The sequence below is a fragment of the Mycteria americana genome, chromosome 6, assembly GCF_035582795.1.
Source record: "Mycteria americana isolate JAX WOST 10 ecotype Jacksonville Zoo and Gardens chromosome 6, USCA_MyAme_1.0, whole genome shotgun sequence".
Taxonomy (NCBI): domain Eukaryota; kingdom Metazoa; phylum Chordata; class Aves; order Ciconiiformes; family Ciconiidae; genus Mycteria; species Mycteria americana.
This window is the reverse complement of record NC_134370.1, coordinates 67,536,290-67,554,282: the sequence shown is the minus strand read 5'-3', so window position 1 is coordinate 67,554,282 and position 17,993 is coordinate 67,536,290. Positions and strand designations below refer to the sequence as shown.

The 17,993-nt window shown below is 48.2% G+C and overlaps 1 protein-coding gene across 7 annotated transcripts; it reads right to left on the bottom strand.

The window, feature by feature from the left end:
• Positions 1-95: 95 nt before the first annotated feature.
• ANKDD1A (ankyrin repeat and death domain containing 1A) lies at positions 96-14,009 on the bottom strand. Of its 7 annotated transcripts, XM_075506337.1 has the most exons (16): positions 13,889-14,004; positions 12,720-12,868; positions 11,417-11,520; positions 10,609-10,707; positions 9,906-10,004; positions 9,333-9,437; positions 8,336-8,434; positions 7,804-7,902; positions 6,573-6,671; positions 6,122-6,220; positions 5,777-5,875; positions 4,713-4,862; positions 3,239-3,334; positions 1,853-2,054; positions 981-1,112; positions 96-750 (listed from the first exon to the last, which is right to left on the bottom strand). In XM_075506337.1, the coding sequence occupies exons 2-16, from the start codon at positions 12,730-12,732 to the stop codon at positions 689-691; spliced, it is 1,557 nt and encodes a 518-aa protein (XP_075362452.1). In that variant the 5' UTR covers positions 12,733-12,868; positions 13,889-14,004; the 3' UTR covers positions 96-688. The 7 variants fall into 7 exon arrangements, with proteins under 7 accessions (XP_075362452.1, XP_075362450.1, XP_075362453.1 ...); XM_075506335.1 differs by lacking the exon at positions 12,720-12,868 and having other exon boundaries at positions 13,889-14,009; XM_075506338.1 differs by lacking the exon at positions 12,720-12,868 and having other exon boundaries at positions 4,713-4,811; positions 13,889-14,009.
• Between the last annotated feature and the right edge of the window lie 3,984 nt (positions 14,010-17,993).

Below are 17,993 nucleotides of genomic sequence, written 5' to 3'. Positions count from 1 at the left end.
TAACCCATGACCATTCTTATCTTGCACTTTTCAAGCTGTAACCTAGGGATTAAAGGAGTCACCTGTTTGATTTATAAACACTATCTGTATGTTAATGTTCTTCTCTGAAACTTTTTGTGAAGAGTTGAAACAAAGATCACAACCCTTAAGGTTCCAAAAGGACCAAGGGGTAGCCTTGACTTCTCTTCTTAAATTCCCACCCTAACAGGGAAGTTATGAACACAGCTGAGACACAAGTGATAGACACTCTCCCCCCCAAAAAAGGTAAGTAAGTAACGAACATTTCTGAAAACAAAGGCTTTCCCCTCAATAACTTAAAAAATTGACAATTGAAAATTTATATACAAAAGGGTGATGAAAACAAGTTAAAATAGTGTCGTATTTCCTGATACTCACAGCCTGACACGTGAGGCTCACTCACGGAACTCTTAGTACAGCGCCCAGACCATAGGCAACAGCTGATAAAAATCGCCCCTCTGCGTGAAGAGGCATTCTAGAGCATTAGCGTTTGCTGATCCCCTCGTCATTTCAGACCAAGAAGGAAGCAGCAGCCACGCCAGTTTTTTATGACAAGAAGCCCTTAAGTTGCAGCTGCCTTCTGACCAGCAGCAGAGCAAGTGTTCCTCCTGTCGCTCTCAGAGGAGCTGAGGATGCATCAGTTGAAGGAACCGCTGGTGCCCTCCTGGTGTTACATTGCTATGCACTTCCGTGGAGAGGCAGAGTCTGCATTTGCTTTTTTCCGAATGCTTTCTGTAAAAGAAAAGAGAACAGAAAGGATAAAGCTGTGGCAGGATGTGTTAATTTATCGAAGCAAAAGGAAGAGAAAGAAATGACATGTAACGGTAGCAAGGGGGCAGAGCAGGGTGGCTTCCAGCTTGTGTGAATTGGCTTCGCTTAAGTTTTCCTCCGTGTATGTTGTGTGACCACAGAATTTAAGTAGTGCTCAGTGTGAGTTATTTGAAGGAAGACAGAAGTATTACCTGCTAAATCTCTTCTTCCGATCCCCACAAGGCCTTCGTACAATCCCTTGATTGGATTTTCTCCTGCCGTGATCACGCCATGGAGCCAGATAAGCAACATTCTGTGGCCATGCTCCCTGTAGCTTTTAGTGCCTGGCAAGGTCAAACCACAACTGAAATCCTGCACTTCACAGTGCACAGCCCTGACCAGCGCGGATTTCTGAACTGGTGGGTCTGGACATCCCGCTCTCCTCTCTGGATTTAGTAGGATGCTCTAAAGTACAGTTTAGCTTAATTCCTAGTTGTGGTGTGATTGCTAGATAACGTTATACTAACAGAGTGGGCCATGAATGAGCTTGGGCTTGTCAGACAACCTTTCATGGCAATACAGAATTTCTGCCTTCAGAGGACAGCTTAGCCCCTTGCTCGTGTCGTGCGAACTACAGGAGTCCTTACAGTAACCGAACCAGTGGGGATCTGTTTCTGAAACTCGGAACCTGCTTCTGCTAATGTCTCTCTTAAATTCTAAATGGGACTTCACTGCCTCTTTGGTTCAGCTCCTTAAAAGAAAGAAAATAAAACCAGCAAGTTTCTTCTGTCCTAGAGAACAATATTTTTTTATTTAATTCCTGTAGCAAGGACTAACAGGTCTGGCAGTACCTCAAAAGCCGTGAGCAGTGGACCACTAGCCCCATGCTTGCGTGTTTTACTCCTAGCCAAATTCCAGTGTGTAGATACCTCCACATTAATTAAATACAGGATTTTTAACCTAATCTTTTGGTTGTTTCAAATAAGCCAGCTGGTTTTCTTCATGCTTTGCTATTACTGCAGACTTATCTCCTAGAAACACAGTCTAAGTGAAGGAAGGAAAATATCTGGGCAGCATTTTATACCTGTCCATTGTTGCTCAATGGCCCTAATGTGGGCATCAGTGAATTTCCAGTAATGTGCCAGCTTCTTCCATTCACCAGGTTTGAGGTACTTAGTAGCTAATCTCCACATTACTGAGCGAATGTGCTGTGTTTCCAGCCTGTGATCTTGCTTAAAGGTCAAGTGCTTTGCCACCCAGGAGTCGGAGTCGCTGTTCAGATTGTCCTGCAAAGCCAGAACAGGGGTTTCAGTCGGGATGCTGCAGATGTACCTGTCATTCTGCAGCCTCCCACGTCCTCAGCTCTGCGGGTCGCTGTGAGCTCATTCTGGCACAGCACATTTATTTTATTCTCTTTATTCTCTTGTTTCGCTCTGTTCTAATCGTGCATGTTAACAAATACTGTTAATAGCAGCTTTGCTGTGGAAGCCCATGCGGATCGCAATTTACATTTCTACAGTGCCTTTTATCTGGGGCTTGTATGCAGAATCATTTAATTAAATCTCCTCGCTCCCCTGCAACACAGGCGCAGCTGCTCAGCCCCCTTTACATGCCAGACTGCAAAGAGGCTAAATGACTTTCCCTAGGGCTGTCCAGGAAGCCCATGCAAGGGCCTGATATACACAGCATTACTCCTGAAGCCACACCTGAGCAACAGGCATATGCTCTCCTTTCCTTTCCCCGCTAGAGCACTGTCTTTCCTGGTATGGGAGGAGGCCCGAAGTCTTACGAAGACGCAAGGGATGTGGTGTTTGACTGTACTTTCAGCTCGCTCTCTGCTCAGGTTGGTTTGGGGACAGGCTTGGGGTAGGCAGGGTTTCAGATGGGGGACTGGGGCTGAGCAGCTGTGCCTTGCACACGGGGCCATGGGAGGAGAGAGACTGCTGGGCCACGCTGGGAAACGCAGGAGGAACAGCCCCGGCTGTGGGGAAGTTTGAGAGGGAAGTCGGTTGTATGACTCCGACAAGAACTGATTACTCTGCTCACAAGAGGTGTCCCCCTTCCACTGTTGAAAAACTCCCCACCTCCCATTTGGTGACCTTGGGCCAAGCATTCTCCTGCTCCTTCAGTTTCTCCTTCTGGGAAAAGGAACTAAGCTACCCCAGCTCCCTTCTACAGGGCTTTGGGAACAGCTGCCAAAGAGTCTTTGAAAACCCCTGTTCCCTTCAGCGCAGCCTGGGATTTTTAACAACAGAGGCTTTTTTAAATAAAGGAAGCCTTAAGTAGATGTTGTTGGCATGGTGAGGGCTCTTGTTTTTCTTAAGTAAGGTGGTGAAAGTAGAGGTCAGGCTGTCACAGGATGTCCTGTATTTCTTTTCCTTTTGACAGCTGGTAATGTGGAGTCTCAATGGAGAGGATAAAGTTACATCTGCCCTGGAAAACGCAGGGGATGGTGGTGTAAGCTACTCACCTTTTCCCATTTGTAAAACCGATCGGCTTTGATAATCATGTCCACCAAGTTGATGTGATTGCCTCGGGCGGCGACATCCAGAGATGTTTTCCCTTGCTGCAATTAGAAGGGGAAAAATGAGCTGGAAAAGACCTTGCACGCTTAGGAGGTACAACCTCCATGTCCACCCGGCAGTCTGTAATAGCAGGCAGCATGGCCTATTGAGCAATGCACCCAGCCAGGATGAAGGACCCCTATTCTCCACCTGTAAACACCTCGGATGTGAGCTAGCTTCAAGCTACTGCGTGCAGGGCATGGGAAGTCATTTTCTAGGCTCTGCAGCATCTCCTCTGTTGCGCCAGGGATCTGCCCGTTTGGCAGGAGCGGTTGGGAACGCATCCCATAACCCACAGTGGATGGCAGGGTGCTTTCAGGCTCTCAGCACCATGGGTGCAGCCGTCAAAGGACCAGCTCAGCAGTACAATCCGAGGCATTTTATAGCCTTTTGCACAGCAGGTTTGCTGACACATGAAACTGAAGTGATTTATACAACCTCCTTAATTTTATAGGCTCCACATATGCATGATTAGAAATGGCCACCTAGGAGAAGCACAGGCTGATGGGACTATGAAAATGTAACTACGCTCCTTACATGAACATGATTTTGGATTGGGCATGGGGGGGATTTGTATTTGTGTCTAAAAGCGTATAGCGGAAAGGAACAAGATGTGAAAGTTGCATGAAGGAAAGCGAGCCAGCCCAGCCATCAGGCACGCCAGTGAGAACGGTTCTAGCCTCAGATGTGAGCAGAAACCCAATTTCACACAGAAAAGTGTGAATGTGTTCCCTGTGCTGAGTCTCACTGTGGTTCCACAGACTGCTGGAAGGTGGCAAACACTCACTGCAGCTGAAGGCCGTTTCAGCCAGGTGGCTTTGAGTCTGTATGTGCTTTAACTCACTGCGAATGGCAGACATTATTTTAATCCCTCCCCAAGCCCCCTTCAGCATTTTCTGAGCACACACCACGCTTTCAGGCTGCATGCAAGTTGCCTGATTCCTCTGGAATTCCTTTCATTGATTTAATTTGAGAGCAAAAGCCCTGGACACCAGTGCCAGATCTATTCCAACCACATACTTTTAACCTATTAAAACATGTGTGCTTGAGGTATATTAGTTACCATTATTCAGGAAGATGTTTGATGTTAATGTGCATGATAGCACAAGTAGAAGTAGAAGGAACTAGAACAACTCTGAGAAGAAAAAGTTTGCTCACTGTGTGAACTGTTTTCTACCTTCCTAAGAACCAGTCACTTCTTTCCTGGAAAACACATCAAAATAACCTACTCAGCAGTGTTTCAAGGCCTTATCCCTGGAAATATCCAGATTTAATATTATTACTAGCCTTCCTTGAAAATTATGAAAAACAGTGGCAAAGACCATCCATATTTTCCCTCCATACCCCCACAGAATCTATTCAACCCATGGAGACATTTACCTTGTCTGTTAGCTTCAGATTAACTCCTGCAATGAGAATCATCTCGGCAATGTCCTGCCTGCCATGCTCCGCAGCGATATGGAGTGAGGTCTGCTGCCTCTGCAGGAGGAGGGTGAAAGGACTAAATTTCAGAGAAGGACAAGTGTGAGGCTGGAAGGATAGGACAGAACAATACCAGAAGGAAGCGCTGTAAGAACGCTGTCAGCTCTGCTCTCCTTTCCCCTCTATCCCTTTTTAAACTGAGGGCCAAACACCCTCCTGCCTCAAAATGGAGTTGGGTTCCTCAGGCTGAGCAGAACTGGTCTGTCCCTGTCCCAGCACCACCATTAGGAAGCCTCCCTGATAATATTTCAGTCTAAAGAAGGAACCTCTTCAGTTCAATAAAGCTCCCTAGGGTCACTTATAGGACTATATTGTTTCCTGTTATTTAAACAATTTCTGTAGGCAGATAGTTTGGCCAAGGGAGGAAAGGACCTTTGCCAATTCTTTGTTCCTGGGACACAGGGCCGGGTTAATGTGTATGCACTGTACACTGTATGCACCTTGAGATTGTTTAATGGAAACAACTAAAATCAAATACAAAATGTGGCAATCTTATGGTGTCATCTGGAGAGAACATCACTACAAGAATGAACATTAACCGAAACATTACAAAGAAGTTACACATTTGTTAGCAAAGCTCCTCATTCACAAAATTACAATTTGGTGAGACAACCAGCTACCTCCAGGTTTGCCTCCCGTTCTCAGCCCCCCAGACATTTTGCAGAATATCTTCCAGGCTGAAATTTCTCCCCCCTGCTTCCAGCAGGGATGAGAGAGTCTGACTACGCAATGTCTCTGTGCACAGGTCCCAGGACATGGCATAGCCCACATGTTGAACGCCACCAAGCGATTACTTCACTGCAACACTCAGAATCATTTCACAGGTTTCATGTTTCCTAAGTTGCACTTCCAGGTTTTCCCCGTTTTAAAGCACTCCTCTTTAATCCTGTCCCCAAAGTGATCAAATCCCCCATGAAATGGGTTCACATTTCAAAGACAAAGAACAGGAGCTGCAGTCTTACATTATCTGGAATGTCAAGGTCACACTCCGCGTTGATGAAGAGCTTCACCATGGCTGGGAAGTTCTGCAGTACTGCAATGTGTGTCGCTGATGCGTTTTGCTGTGGAAAAAAGACCCTCTGCTTAGGAAAAACTTAGCCCATGGCACCGAAAGGACCATGCAGTGCCCAGCATGTCTTATTCTAAGACAGCTGCCAGCCTGGACTGGGGACGGAGTGAGGATATTGCCCCATAAGCACAGACCCCACAGCAGCACTGGTCCTTCCAGAGTTGCTTTGTGCTCTTGAACAGCTCCGCAAACTGGTTTTGCCTTTTTGTAAGTGATGAGAGCATTAAGCAGGACTTACATGATTAACAGCGTCTGTGTGGATTCCTGCATCCACGAGGATCCTGGCTATCTCCTCATAGCCATGCAGCGCTGCATAATGAAGGCAATTCATCTTCTTCTGAGAGGCACATCAGAAGAGATGGGTATTAGTCAGGGTTTCCACTCAGAAGCTGCAGTTCATACAGACTGCGCACAGAGATCTCCCTGCTTCCCTCCTGCAAGAGCCTCATGCCCCCATACTGACAAATTCATAGAGATTGTCTCCACAGCCACACCAGTCCCAGCGCAGCTTCACCCGCCTCTTTGTACAAAGCCATTTGTGCATTCCTCTGGACTCCCTGTGCTGTTTCTGAAGCGCTGGGCTCCACACGACCTCACCTGATAACAGGAGCCATCCCTGGGAGGCCACAGGTCTGGGCAAAAATCCACAAAGTAGTGTCTGGAAATGGAATCACCTCCACAGAGCTCACCTGGGTTTGGGCATTGACATTGGCACCTGCTTCCAAGAGCAGCTTCGCACAGTCACTGTGACCCCCTTCAGCAGCCAGGTGCAGAGCCGTAAGTCCCTCCTGGACAAGGCAAAAAAGGAGACAAACAGCATTTCTGTAGACAAGGCCAAGACAGATCAGCGGAACAGGCAAGCCTCTACCCTGTCTTCTGAATCCATGACATGTTAAAATACCAATTCTGAGGGCCAGGGTGACTGTTAGGAAAATAAAGGACACAATTATCTGCCACCAACGTATCAGAGTACTGCTCTGTCCTTATGCCACTGGAAACAGGTGGCCCATGGGCCACAAGACAGACATCATGGTCATCATCTTTTCTCCCCTTCAGCCCATTAGCAAACAAAAAAGGATCTCACGTGGACAATGAAGACAAACCATTTTCCTAGAGTAGCCCAGAAACAGCCATAGGCAGAACTGGAAGCCTGTGGCCCTCGACCACTGGGTCTCCCTTCTGAGGGAGAGATTTCCCCCAGAAATTTCTTTACAAGAAACAAGCAGAATTCCTATCTGGTTTTATTATTGCTCTTCACACAAAGGGCAGCTCATCTGGGGGAAGACAAATGCTACCAGAGTTACCACAGAAGGTGGTTTCCCTTTTCTTTCAGATCTTAATCACAATCAAATACACTTTTCAAAGACAGTAACCAAATAAGACTAAAAAAATTGCTGATAAACTTAATTGGGAGTGTGCCCTGGAATAAATAAAAGCGTTACTAAGCCAATATTTGCTATCTAAATCATTAACTATGTTTCAGCCACATAATTTTCCAAAGTAGGTCTATCAAAGAGAGATCTCAAACAGAAGGTCCATATGTTCAGTGACTAAGTCAATACTATAAAGCATAGTGAAGTTTAGTTTAAAACACTCAATAACCATTTAGGCACTTGCACGTACAAGGGTCGGGGAGAAAAAGGGAGATTAAATGGAGTGATAACGTAGGCCAGCAGATACAGCAGGAAGAAAAGGCAACACTTTAGAATTGGATATTGGTCCAAGAAGGATGTTGCTTTTCACTGATATTCTGCAAGTGTGACCTGCGTTTACACACGTACACTTTAGATAAAATCAGCTATTTTCTAAACCTCTCCTGTCAATACTGACTATTCAGCCTGATGACTGTGGCAGGAGAGTATTTCTAGGGAGGGAAAGGGCGAAACTGATGTGGTTTTCATTTCATTTAAATGTACTTACTGAGTCCTTTTCATCAAGGTCCACTCCAACATCTATAATCTTCTGCAGCACAGAGAGATGTCCATTTTTAGCAGCTAAATGCAATGCTGTATTTTCTTCCTGAAAGTGAACATCACTTCATATATACATGCATCACAGGACTGAGTGTTCATACACCACAACTTTGCATAGAGTATATCCAGCGTGACTGAAAAGGAGGTTGTAACCAGCAGTAGGAGTCTGAAACAGTCTTCTAACGGGTGCAGCAGGGAGGTAAGAAATCCAGCTACCTTAAACTGGAGCACGGTCTACCAGGTGTGTATCCTGTATTGCTGTGTATCCTGTCTGAAAAGTGCTGGAGAGAAATCCAACACAGACTGAGATGCAAATGGTTTCCAAGTGGATAGGGAAGAAAAGCCCTGGCATACCACAAGCATAGTGACAACTGCTGACAACTTGCCTGCATGAGCCTCACTTGGTATCCTGTTCCCTGATTTTCACATCCTCTAATCCTTGAACTTTACCTCCCTTGTGTGTGGTTTTATGCCCATACCTTGTCTTTGGCACTGTGAGAACAACCCAGTCGAATTAGGAACTCCACCACCTCCAGCTGCCCATACTCTGCAGCCAGGTGAAACGCTGTCCTGTCCATCTTTGAAAGGAAACAGAAAGAAATACAGTCCAAGAAAGACTCAGAAAGCACAAGATTAGATCATCTGCTGCAAGCAATATAATAATGCCTTGGGCGAGAACCCAGTCCACAGGGGGAAAAAGTGCTGGACTTCAAAAATAGTTATCTTTTATTCTGCTATTAACTTTTATTCTGCTTTACATTTAGGATGCCCCTAACAAAACAAGGTGAACGGAATTACCCACTGAGGCTAACAACTCCAAGCACTTTAGTCTCGCCAAACACTGGAAAATAGATCTTTTCAGTGTTTATTTAATATAAATAGTTTACTAAAAGGATAATAAATAGGTTACTGAAAGCAACTAAGGATAAAAAAATGGAATTAATATCTGAGATCCCAGTTATCGAGTGAGTCAGAACCCCTTTTGGGGAAAGGGGGAAAGGCAGATCTCTTGTTGCCTCATTTAACTCCCAAGTATCAGAGTGGGGATCACTCTAGGAACCATGAAGGCCAGGGAATGGAAAAGAGTGTGCGTCAGCTCCTGTGTGCTCCTACGCTGTCTTCAGGAACAGATCAGCTAATGCTGGAACATGCTGGGAGAGGGTTACCCTGGGTTATTGCTTACCTACAATACACCCTGGAACATCAGCTGCACAAGAGGACAATGAAATTCCTGAATTTATTCTGCAAAAGGCTACATTGGAAAGCCTTGGCTGCTGAAGCTTGATCAGAGCCAGAATCTTCATCATCCCTAAGCCCCCCTCCACAGGAGGGCCAGAGCCTGTGTGCGATAACCTTGGTTCTCTGGGAGTAGCATCTGACTCTGACTCTCTTCCCAAGACCAAGGGCAACATTCCTGCTAAGCTCAGCAGAGCAAGATCAGACCTCGTGAAACAAAGCCATGAAGAGCCTTCTTACCTTGTCTGTCTTATCCACAGACATGTCCTCCAGGTCCTCCACGATGAACTCCATCACCCGGATGTGTCCCCTCTGAGCTGCACAGTGGAGCAGGTTCCTACCATTCTGGAGAGGAGATAAAGGACCATTCACTTAACAAGTCCAAGACTGCAGGACAGTCCTTTTTAACAACCTGCTCCTGTTAGCAAAGACCTGTTCCATGCCTCCCTGAACCTCTAGGGCTAAACTAGCTTGTGCTGCAGACAGCAAGCTATGACTGAAGTATTAATGACCCTTTTCCCAACCAAGGTCTATTTTAAAATACATGGACTGCTGATTCACTAAACCCATTTCCCATTTCTGTAACACCTTCCACATCACCACTGCACAAACATGAGCTGAGAAAGCCATGTACATCTCTATAGCTACAATTATTACACCTGTTTTAGGAATAAAGCAGAAGTGCAGATGGCAGTCCCCATAGCAGATGCTGTCACACACGATTACCTTAGCTCACAGGTAAGCCTCTCTCTCTCCCCCCTGTCACTGTCTGGAGCTGTGTGATGGACCCACGTAGGAGGGAGACTCTCTCACCCTATTGACACAGTTAATCTTGGCCCCAGCATTGATGAGGATCTGCAGGACACGGAGGTGGCCAAACCAGGCAGACAGGAGAAGCGCATTCATTCCAAACTGGGCGGAAGAGAAGAGAGAGATACTTACAGATAAACTGCAGCCACCACCATCCCCACCCTAGAGGGAAACTTCATGAAGTTTCCCAAATATTTTTGTTTCTCTCTGGGGGTTTTTTAGCCCCACTTTCTCCAATTACTATTATTCCTGCCACAGATGGTCACAGCAGCTGAGCAGAGACCTGCCTCTTGACTGCCACTTCCTAGTCAATGGTGCATATTAGCCTGGTTGTTATGGGGGAGAGAGAACTTGCTGGCTGTTACTGTCTTCTCACAAGCCTCAACAACACAACCAGACGAAGAAAAGCATCCCCACGCTATACAGAAAACTTCACAGATTCTACCAGCCTACGTCCCGGTCACTGTGCATGCAAGGAAAAGGCCAAAAGACAGAGCACAGACGTATCTGAAAACAAGGCTTGCTCCAGACAGGCACTGCACCTGCCTCAGCAGAGAGGCCACAGCTCCCCGAGCACTGCAATGCCTTGTGCCACCCACCTAGGCTAAAGGTGCGGTCTGTAACCGCCAGCCCAGCACCCAGTCCCCGGCACTCCCCCAACACAGAACACATTTGCAGGACACACAAGGCAGATTCGCCTTCATACACTGTCTTCATCATCCACTGGGACATTATGATCCAGGAGCAGTCGCACAGCATCCACGTTCCCTGCTCCCGCGGCCCAGTGCAGGGCAGTCCGGTCTGTCTGGAAGGGAAGGAAGGAGAGAGGGAAGGCTGAGATATGCAGAGTGCACGTGTATCCACCAGCATTCCTGAAGGCCAAAATCTCCTTTTCCATCCACAGAGCCAGAATTTCCCGCACTGTGCAGGGTTTTCTTTGGACATAGCCCTCTGTCTCTTTGCTGTCTTGTCAGGCAGATAGTGACCTCTGTTAGTCACCTTCTACTCAGAAACTGCAGTTATGGACTATAACGACAGCACAGGAATGAGAAATATCGCTGACCATGGATGGACAGATTGAAACAGTAGGGACGGACACAATCCCATATTTCCAGGAACCTACTGGTCAACAATGGGAGACCTGCACCAGGAACTGAGTTAGTCCCACAGCCTTGGCATACAGAGATAGAAAAATCAAAGCCTTTCACTGCAGCCACGTGTATCTGGCACACGGGTTCCAAGAGGAACCATAAATTATCACCTCCCTCAAGAGGAACCATAAATTATCACCTCCCTCAACACTTGCAACTTTTCAGTCTGGCCAGGATGGCAGTGGGTTCTAGCGTTTTGTGAAACTGCTCAGTTGCTACAGGCCCTATTTAGCACTGGGCAGTGTATTTCAAAGCTTTAACCAATTGAGCAGCTAATGAGGAGAGTAGTGTTAAGGAGCTCCAGTTCTGAAACATACCCTCAGCACTTCCTGCAGCTTAGAGGTGGAAAAACCCAGGACTTACATTGGTTTTGGCTTTGACGTCAACCCCTCTCCTGATGAGCTCCTCCATCCTGGCCGTGTCATTACGCTTTGCCGCATCATGGAACTCCTTCTCTGAATGAAGCACTGCAGCAGAGACAGAACAGCAGGCCTTAAAACAGTGCTGGCAGGGAGCATGGAGCAGCATGCCCCAGCAAACCTCCCCTTCATCTCACTGGCCCTGGTGACTTCAGGGAAGGATGACTGCAGAAAGATTCTTCCAGCAAGAATCCCAGCCCTACAGACGTTGGCATGCTTGCTGGATTCGTCCTCTCCCACGATCTCCCGTTCCCTGAGTACCCCTGTGCCACATCAGTGCTCTTCCAGTCCTACTAGCTTCTCTTCTAATTCAGTGTTTGCATGGACTTGCTCCAGCCCCAAAACCTTTCGATCCATCAGGTCTAGCATCCTCCACAGCCCAGTGCCGGTGTGAGGGCTCAGGCAGATGACCCAGACCCTTTCCTCCATCCCTCCACTTACATCCCTCTTGCTCTACAAGGAGGCGTTTACACATGGTCCTGCTGTGCCCCTTCAGGCAACCTAAATCAGCCAAGGAGCACAAAACTGCTAGCCTGCCCTGTGATTAGTGTTGCATCTCTTAATAGACCGTGGCAGTTCTGCACATAATTTACCACAACCGGCAGTATTTGTCCTGCACAGTTAGGCACAATTTAAGGGTGTTTACGCTCCATGCTGGGCCTTGCCCCAGCAATCTTCTCCTTGATTGAACAAACCTTCCTGCCAAGAAACGAGAGCAAGGCTGTGACTCTGGGCCTGCTGCAGCCCCACAGGGAGGCTCTCAAGGTTTTTGGCAAGGCTGGTGTCAGTCTTTGTTGGACTCAGTCTCCACCCTAATGCTTTTGGGGAATTGTTTCAAGAAGTGCTTGATTCAGATCCTCAGCCTGTCACAGCCCGCTGGAGAGCTGGCTCAGGTCCTCTGCTCTATTCTACATTTCTGCAGATCTCAGGCCACAGTTTGAGGATAGCAGGGGCTCAACGCAACTTCAGTTTGTATCAACGTATCAACTCGACACTAACCACATGCCATAAAAGAGGCATCAAAACACGTTATTGTTCCCATTCCACCACACTGAGGAGATAAACAGGAGACTTGCTGTTTAAATAGCACTACCGCATTTCTCTCTGAAGGGCACAGAAGAAAGACACCCCTACTGTGGACTCTTAGGGCAGGAGAGGTATAACCTCATCCTCCAATTTCTGTTCCTCTTATCTTCAAACAAAAACCTTTAGCTCAACAAAAACACAAATAACACAAATCTTAATACCAGACGGGATCATTCAAGAGCATTGAACCTGCTGCTACAATGAAGGCAGTAGGATCTGGACACCGATTTCTGCAGGAACAGTATATTGAGACCCTGTTCTCATCTGGTCCGGTGTGTTAACGGGACTGCATTTCCACACGGCATGGACCCTTCATTTGAGAGGAAATATCAGGAGAATTTGGGAAAAACCTGTGGAGCTTACGTTAATTATTAACACCAACGGCTACACACATACTACCTCCTTGCAAATGCTTATCTCTGTTCAGTGGAGTAAATCCTATGTCTCAGTTAAGCAAATGTTGCTGCCCCTGCTCTCCAGGTGACAGATGCTCTTACATTTTACGATCGCACAAAGCATCATTGTCAAGAGATGCCAAACCGCCCCTTGGCTTATTTATTCTCTCCTTTACCTGTACAGCTACAGTAACAAACCTTGCATCGCTAAGGCTGTAGAAGCCGCAGTTTATTTATTCTCAGCAACACACGGGAAACAATTTGACAGTCTGAGTTTCCTACTTAGTGTTCACACATGCGAAGCTAGCCCTGTAAATGTAAATGCACTCCTCGTCTTGGCATGCACCTGTCCAACAGCAGCATTTCAATAGATATTTAGTGGTTTTTCCTTCTCTTTCACGCTCAGGTTCTGGGGTATTTCATACCTTATGGTACTGCATATGAATTCAGTTATCCCAAGCAGTGTGGAAAACAATTTAAGTGATTTACCTTCAGTGCAATGCACCAACTCACAGGCAGCTTATTATGCAAGAGATTTAAAAAAGCAGCAAAGGAGATGAAAGGCATGCAAAGAAACGCACTAAAACTGTCCGCTGGGCTCTACCTGAGGCTGCAGGACCAAAGACAACCCAGTACGGCCGGGGACTGGTCGATAAAGGGGGCCAAAACGCCGAAGCGGGGGGTACTGGCGTTATTTGCAGCATCTTAGGGGTACAGGATGCTCTGGGGCAAAAGCAGTCTCGATGCCCGCATAGGTTATACACCTAGTGTGTTTCTGAATGGATTTTTATACGTCTTGTTATTCTTTAAAGCATCTCGGCCCTGCCCCACAGCCTCCCCCGGGCCCGGAAGAGGCCGTGGCCGCGCCCGCCCTCTCCCGCCACACAAATCCCCCCCCGCCCCGCTGGGGCAGCCCCCGCCTCGCCCCCACTCACGGCTGTCGCCCTCCGACGCCAGGTCGTCCCCCATGCCGCAGCCTGCCGGCCCCGCCAGCCCGCCGCCACCGCCTCAGGGCGGGCTGATAGGCCCAGCCCCGCCGCCTCAGGGCGGGCTCACTGCCGCCGCCCCGCCGCCTCACGGGCGAGCTGACTGCCGCCGCCCCGCCGCCTCACGGGAGGGCTCGCTGCCGCCGCCCCGCCGCCTCACGGGCGAGCTGAGTGCCGCCGCTGCAGAGCGCCTCTTTAACTGTTATTTAAAGGGAAATAAAATAAAATAAATCCTCTTTCCGACAAACACGGTGTTTTCGGGCCGTTTTGGGATGAGTTGAAAGAGAAAATCCAGCTACCGCCATTTCGGTCAGGGGGCCACACGGCTGTTACCTCGGCCAGTGCTGCCGTTACCTCAGCACGGCTCAGCTCAGTGCTGCTACTTTGAGGCTGTGGGTGGTTTAATTCTGTTTCAAACCGATTTGGGAAGAGAGGGATTTCTATTCTGTGGGAAATATGGGGTGGGTTGTTGGGTTTTTTTTCCTGAAGCAGGGTCCAGGGTTTGGCATTTCCTGGGGATGAGGTGCTCTCATCTACCACACAGCCGGGACACAGCAGTGGGTGCAGGAGGGAGTTAAAAGTGCTCTTCACTCAGAGTTTTAGTTAATTTTGTTTCAGCATCTGGGTCTGGTTTTGTCTTTTATTTTCTTTTCCATTTTGATAGCATGAGCGGGAAGCAACCAGGCAGTGGCTGAGCTGAGGTGAGGGGAGAATCAGATCTGCTTCGGGGAGGTCTGAGGTAGGCAGGAAAAAAAAGGTCCAAAACAGCACGAAAAATTCCAGAAGTGGGTGCTTGGTCCTGTCAGTGCTGTCTGTCTCCAGGCTGGAGAGATGCTGCTGCCTTTTCACAAAGGACCAGGCAGTGCCTCTTCTGGCAGCAAATCTTTCCTGGAGCTACACAGGGGCCACTCTTTCTGCCACAGCCATTTCAGTTCAGCCTGTGCAAGTCTCTGGCATGGGTCTGGCCCCCCCAGCTTTCTCCCCGTATCTAATTTGTCAGGGTAAGTGTGGCACACGAGTGTTCCCTACTCCTTACATTTTCTAGCTTTTCCTGTGTTTGCTTGCACTCGGTCTTGCCACGGATATGGGGTGACACGTTGAGTGACACTTTGGGTTGATTCAGTAAAATGCTGTTTGTTGGCCTTCAAACACATAGGAAGGTGGTGCGAGGAGAAATGAATAACCTGTTCTGCAAAGCCAGGATGGGCAGGACTGGGAGGCATGAGCTTAAATCATGGTAGGCAGGACTTTGGTTTCTCCTGTGTATGGCTTCCCAGTGGCCAAGACAGCAAAGGGGAGTTGACTGCAGAAAGGGGGTTCCTTTGCTGCCGGTCACAGGATAGGAATGGTGGCCTTGCAAGGGCCCTTCCAGCCCCACTACTCTGATTTCTCGACTTAGTCCTTGCAGCATCAGCTTTGCATTCCCTGTCTGTACCGTGCTGGCCTGTGTCAGACTTGGTCCTTGTCATGGGCTCCTCTCTCTTCCTCGGCAGGACTCCCTGGAGGAGCCTCCCCGTCCCCTCCAGCCTCGCTGTCCCGCGGGTTTTGGCGGCCAGCACACACCGATCCCGGCGGCCACATGAGGGTGCCAGTGCTGTTCACCTGCCACGACTTGCTGCAGCGAGCAATGAATTCCAGGGTGCAGATGGGGCTGTTCCCTGGGCTCAGGCCAGTTTTGGGGGACGCCCCTGTCCGGGGACCCTTGTGCGGGTCTGTGCTGCTCCTGAGAGAGAGCGCGGGGTGTGGGCGTGTGGTGGGAGATGCAGGGAGGCAGGCAGCGTCCCGGGGGGACGCAGAGATGCATGTGGGGACCCTCTGCTACTTCAGAAACGTCCCTCCGTGGGCACAGCTACACCCTGCGCGGGGACACCAGAGCTGTCTTCAGGGCTGGGAGCAGCAGGGCTGAGCCGGCGGTTTCCATCTCAGCGAAGCCCACTGCAGAGGGTCTCCATAGCCAAGCGCTGTGCTGGTGCAGCTGACCTACTGCAGGGACCACGAGCAGGGCTTGGCCTGCCCAGCTGCGAAATGGGGAGATAGACCCTAAGCTCTTGAGCGAACACAGATTGTGTGGGGGTCTGTGGCTAGCTGCTGGTCTCAGAGCTTTGGATTTGTGTTTTGTTTTCCTTTTATTCAAATTGAATTAAAAAAAAAAAAAAAACCTATCCGGTAGGAAAAGCAAACATAAGGTCTGTCTGGATAAAGGGGAAGCCCTTCTTTTGTACAATAGCTCAGCAGGTAGAGCATCCTCCCTGAGGAAAGGGGAAAGCTAGGTTTGATCCTTGCTTCTGCCGGAGGGGAGATGCAAACCCTGGTCTCCACAAGACCCCAGAGAATACTGTAAACAGCAGGCTGCGAGCATGTCTGGTGCGGAGAGTTTTTCTTGCTCTTTCCTGTTATTTTAAATAATTAATGATTTGATGGAGCAGGGAGTGGAGAAGGCAGGTGTCCCGGCTCCCTGGAGAGCAGTCTGTGCACCCGGCGAGACAGAGTCTTGCTCTCTCTCGATGAATATTTAAGTGTCTTTAGACAAATTGGAATGGCGCCAGCAAGAATGACTGAGAAGGGCTGAGCCCTTCCCACTGGGTACCCTAGTGCCTGGGGGCTGGGGAAACAGCCCTGAATGGGGCAGAGAATAATCCCTGCTTGTACAGACAGACGTACTGTGCATCCCAGCCTTAGGTGGGACCGCTGGCTCTTGCCAATCTTTTCTTACGCTGTAAGAGAACCTTGGATGGAAAGCTGTCCAGACTTAACCTGCCACTGTTAATGTCATTGTCTGCACCTCTTCCAGAACTTGAATCAGCCAGGACTGATCACCTACGGCTCTTCTGCTGCTTAATGCTGACCTCGGAGGAGAAGTAGCACAGATGCACTGAAAGTTCGCATCTGTTTGTGGGCTTGGGCCTTTCCAGCAGGCAGAAAAAAAGCAATGTAGGCAGTTCCTTCTGTCCTTACTAAATAGGTATGTGTTCGGGGTGGAAGGGATGAAGACTTTCTGCTGATACTAAGTACAGAATGCAGCAAGGATTTATTAATGACGCTGAACACTTGCCTAGCGATCCATTTATTAGCTAACAGACCTAAAAGAGCTTTTGGATTTTTCCACTAATGTTGTAGCATAACGAATGACAGGGGGAGGTGATAATTTGAGATCTTTTTGCAATATATTCCTGATATTGACCCCATCTGCAGAAAGGTATTAAAGTCTTCGACTTTATTTCACTTGAAGAATAATTTTAGCTAAGCCGGCTACGTGCTCTTTTTCACTTAGAGGTGAAGCTCTCTGGCATAGCATTTTGTGCTCTTACCTTGCATGCACAATTTTTATGTGTTAGTTTAGCATAATCATTATTTTCAATCTCCAGCTTTCAAAAATCATGAGTCAGGCTGCTTAAGTCCATGCCATTTTAAAATGTGCCTCTGTTTGCTCTCTGGTTTAGTTGTATACACAGTGATTTTAAAGTCAGTCAGATTTGTAGCTAGCCATGTAATACAGCCCACAAACCAGTATGTGTTTATGCAGAAACAGTTGCTTACCTAAAGGTTTAGCAAATTGGACTTTAATTTATAATCTTCCTTTGGAAGCAAAACTGGAAGGTGACTCCTCCTGCCTGCAGCTGCCTGTAGTCCAGGAAGCCAAGCCTCTCCTTCCCTGGAGCTGCCCACAGTGGGGGAGCCTGGCTCGGGGAACAGCCTCCAGCCCGGGAGGATTGTCTTTTCTGGCATATGCTGCCACAGTCAGGAAACTGAATATTGCATGGGAGAGGGGATGACCATGTCGCTCTTTCAGTGCTGATGGACTGTTTTTACATGACCGAGTGTCAAACAGGACAATGTGTTGAGATAGCAACCATGGGCTTTGCGTGGCAGCACCTAAACCAGATCCTTTGGGCACTGTGGTACCCAGCTGCCATTGATGCCGTGAGGAATTGTATGTTTGTGCTGCTTTATGTCCCTGCTGTGGGTATGAAAGGGACTAAGCTTACCAGCTCTGTGTCTTGGTTTGCAAACTGCGCTTTCAGATATGTCCCATTAGGATGGAATACATGTTAGA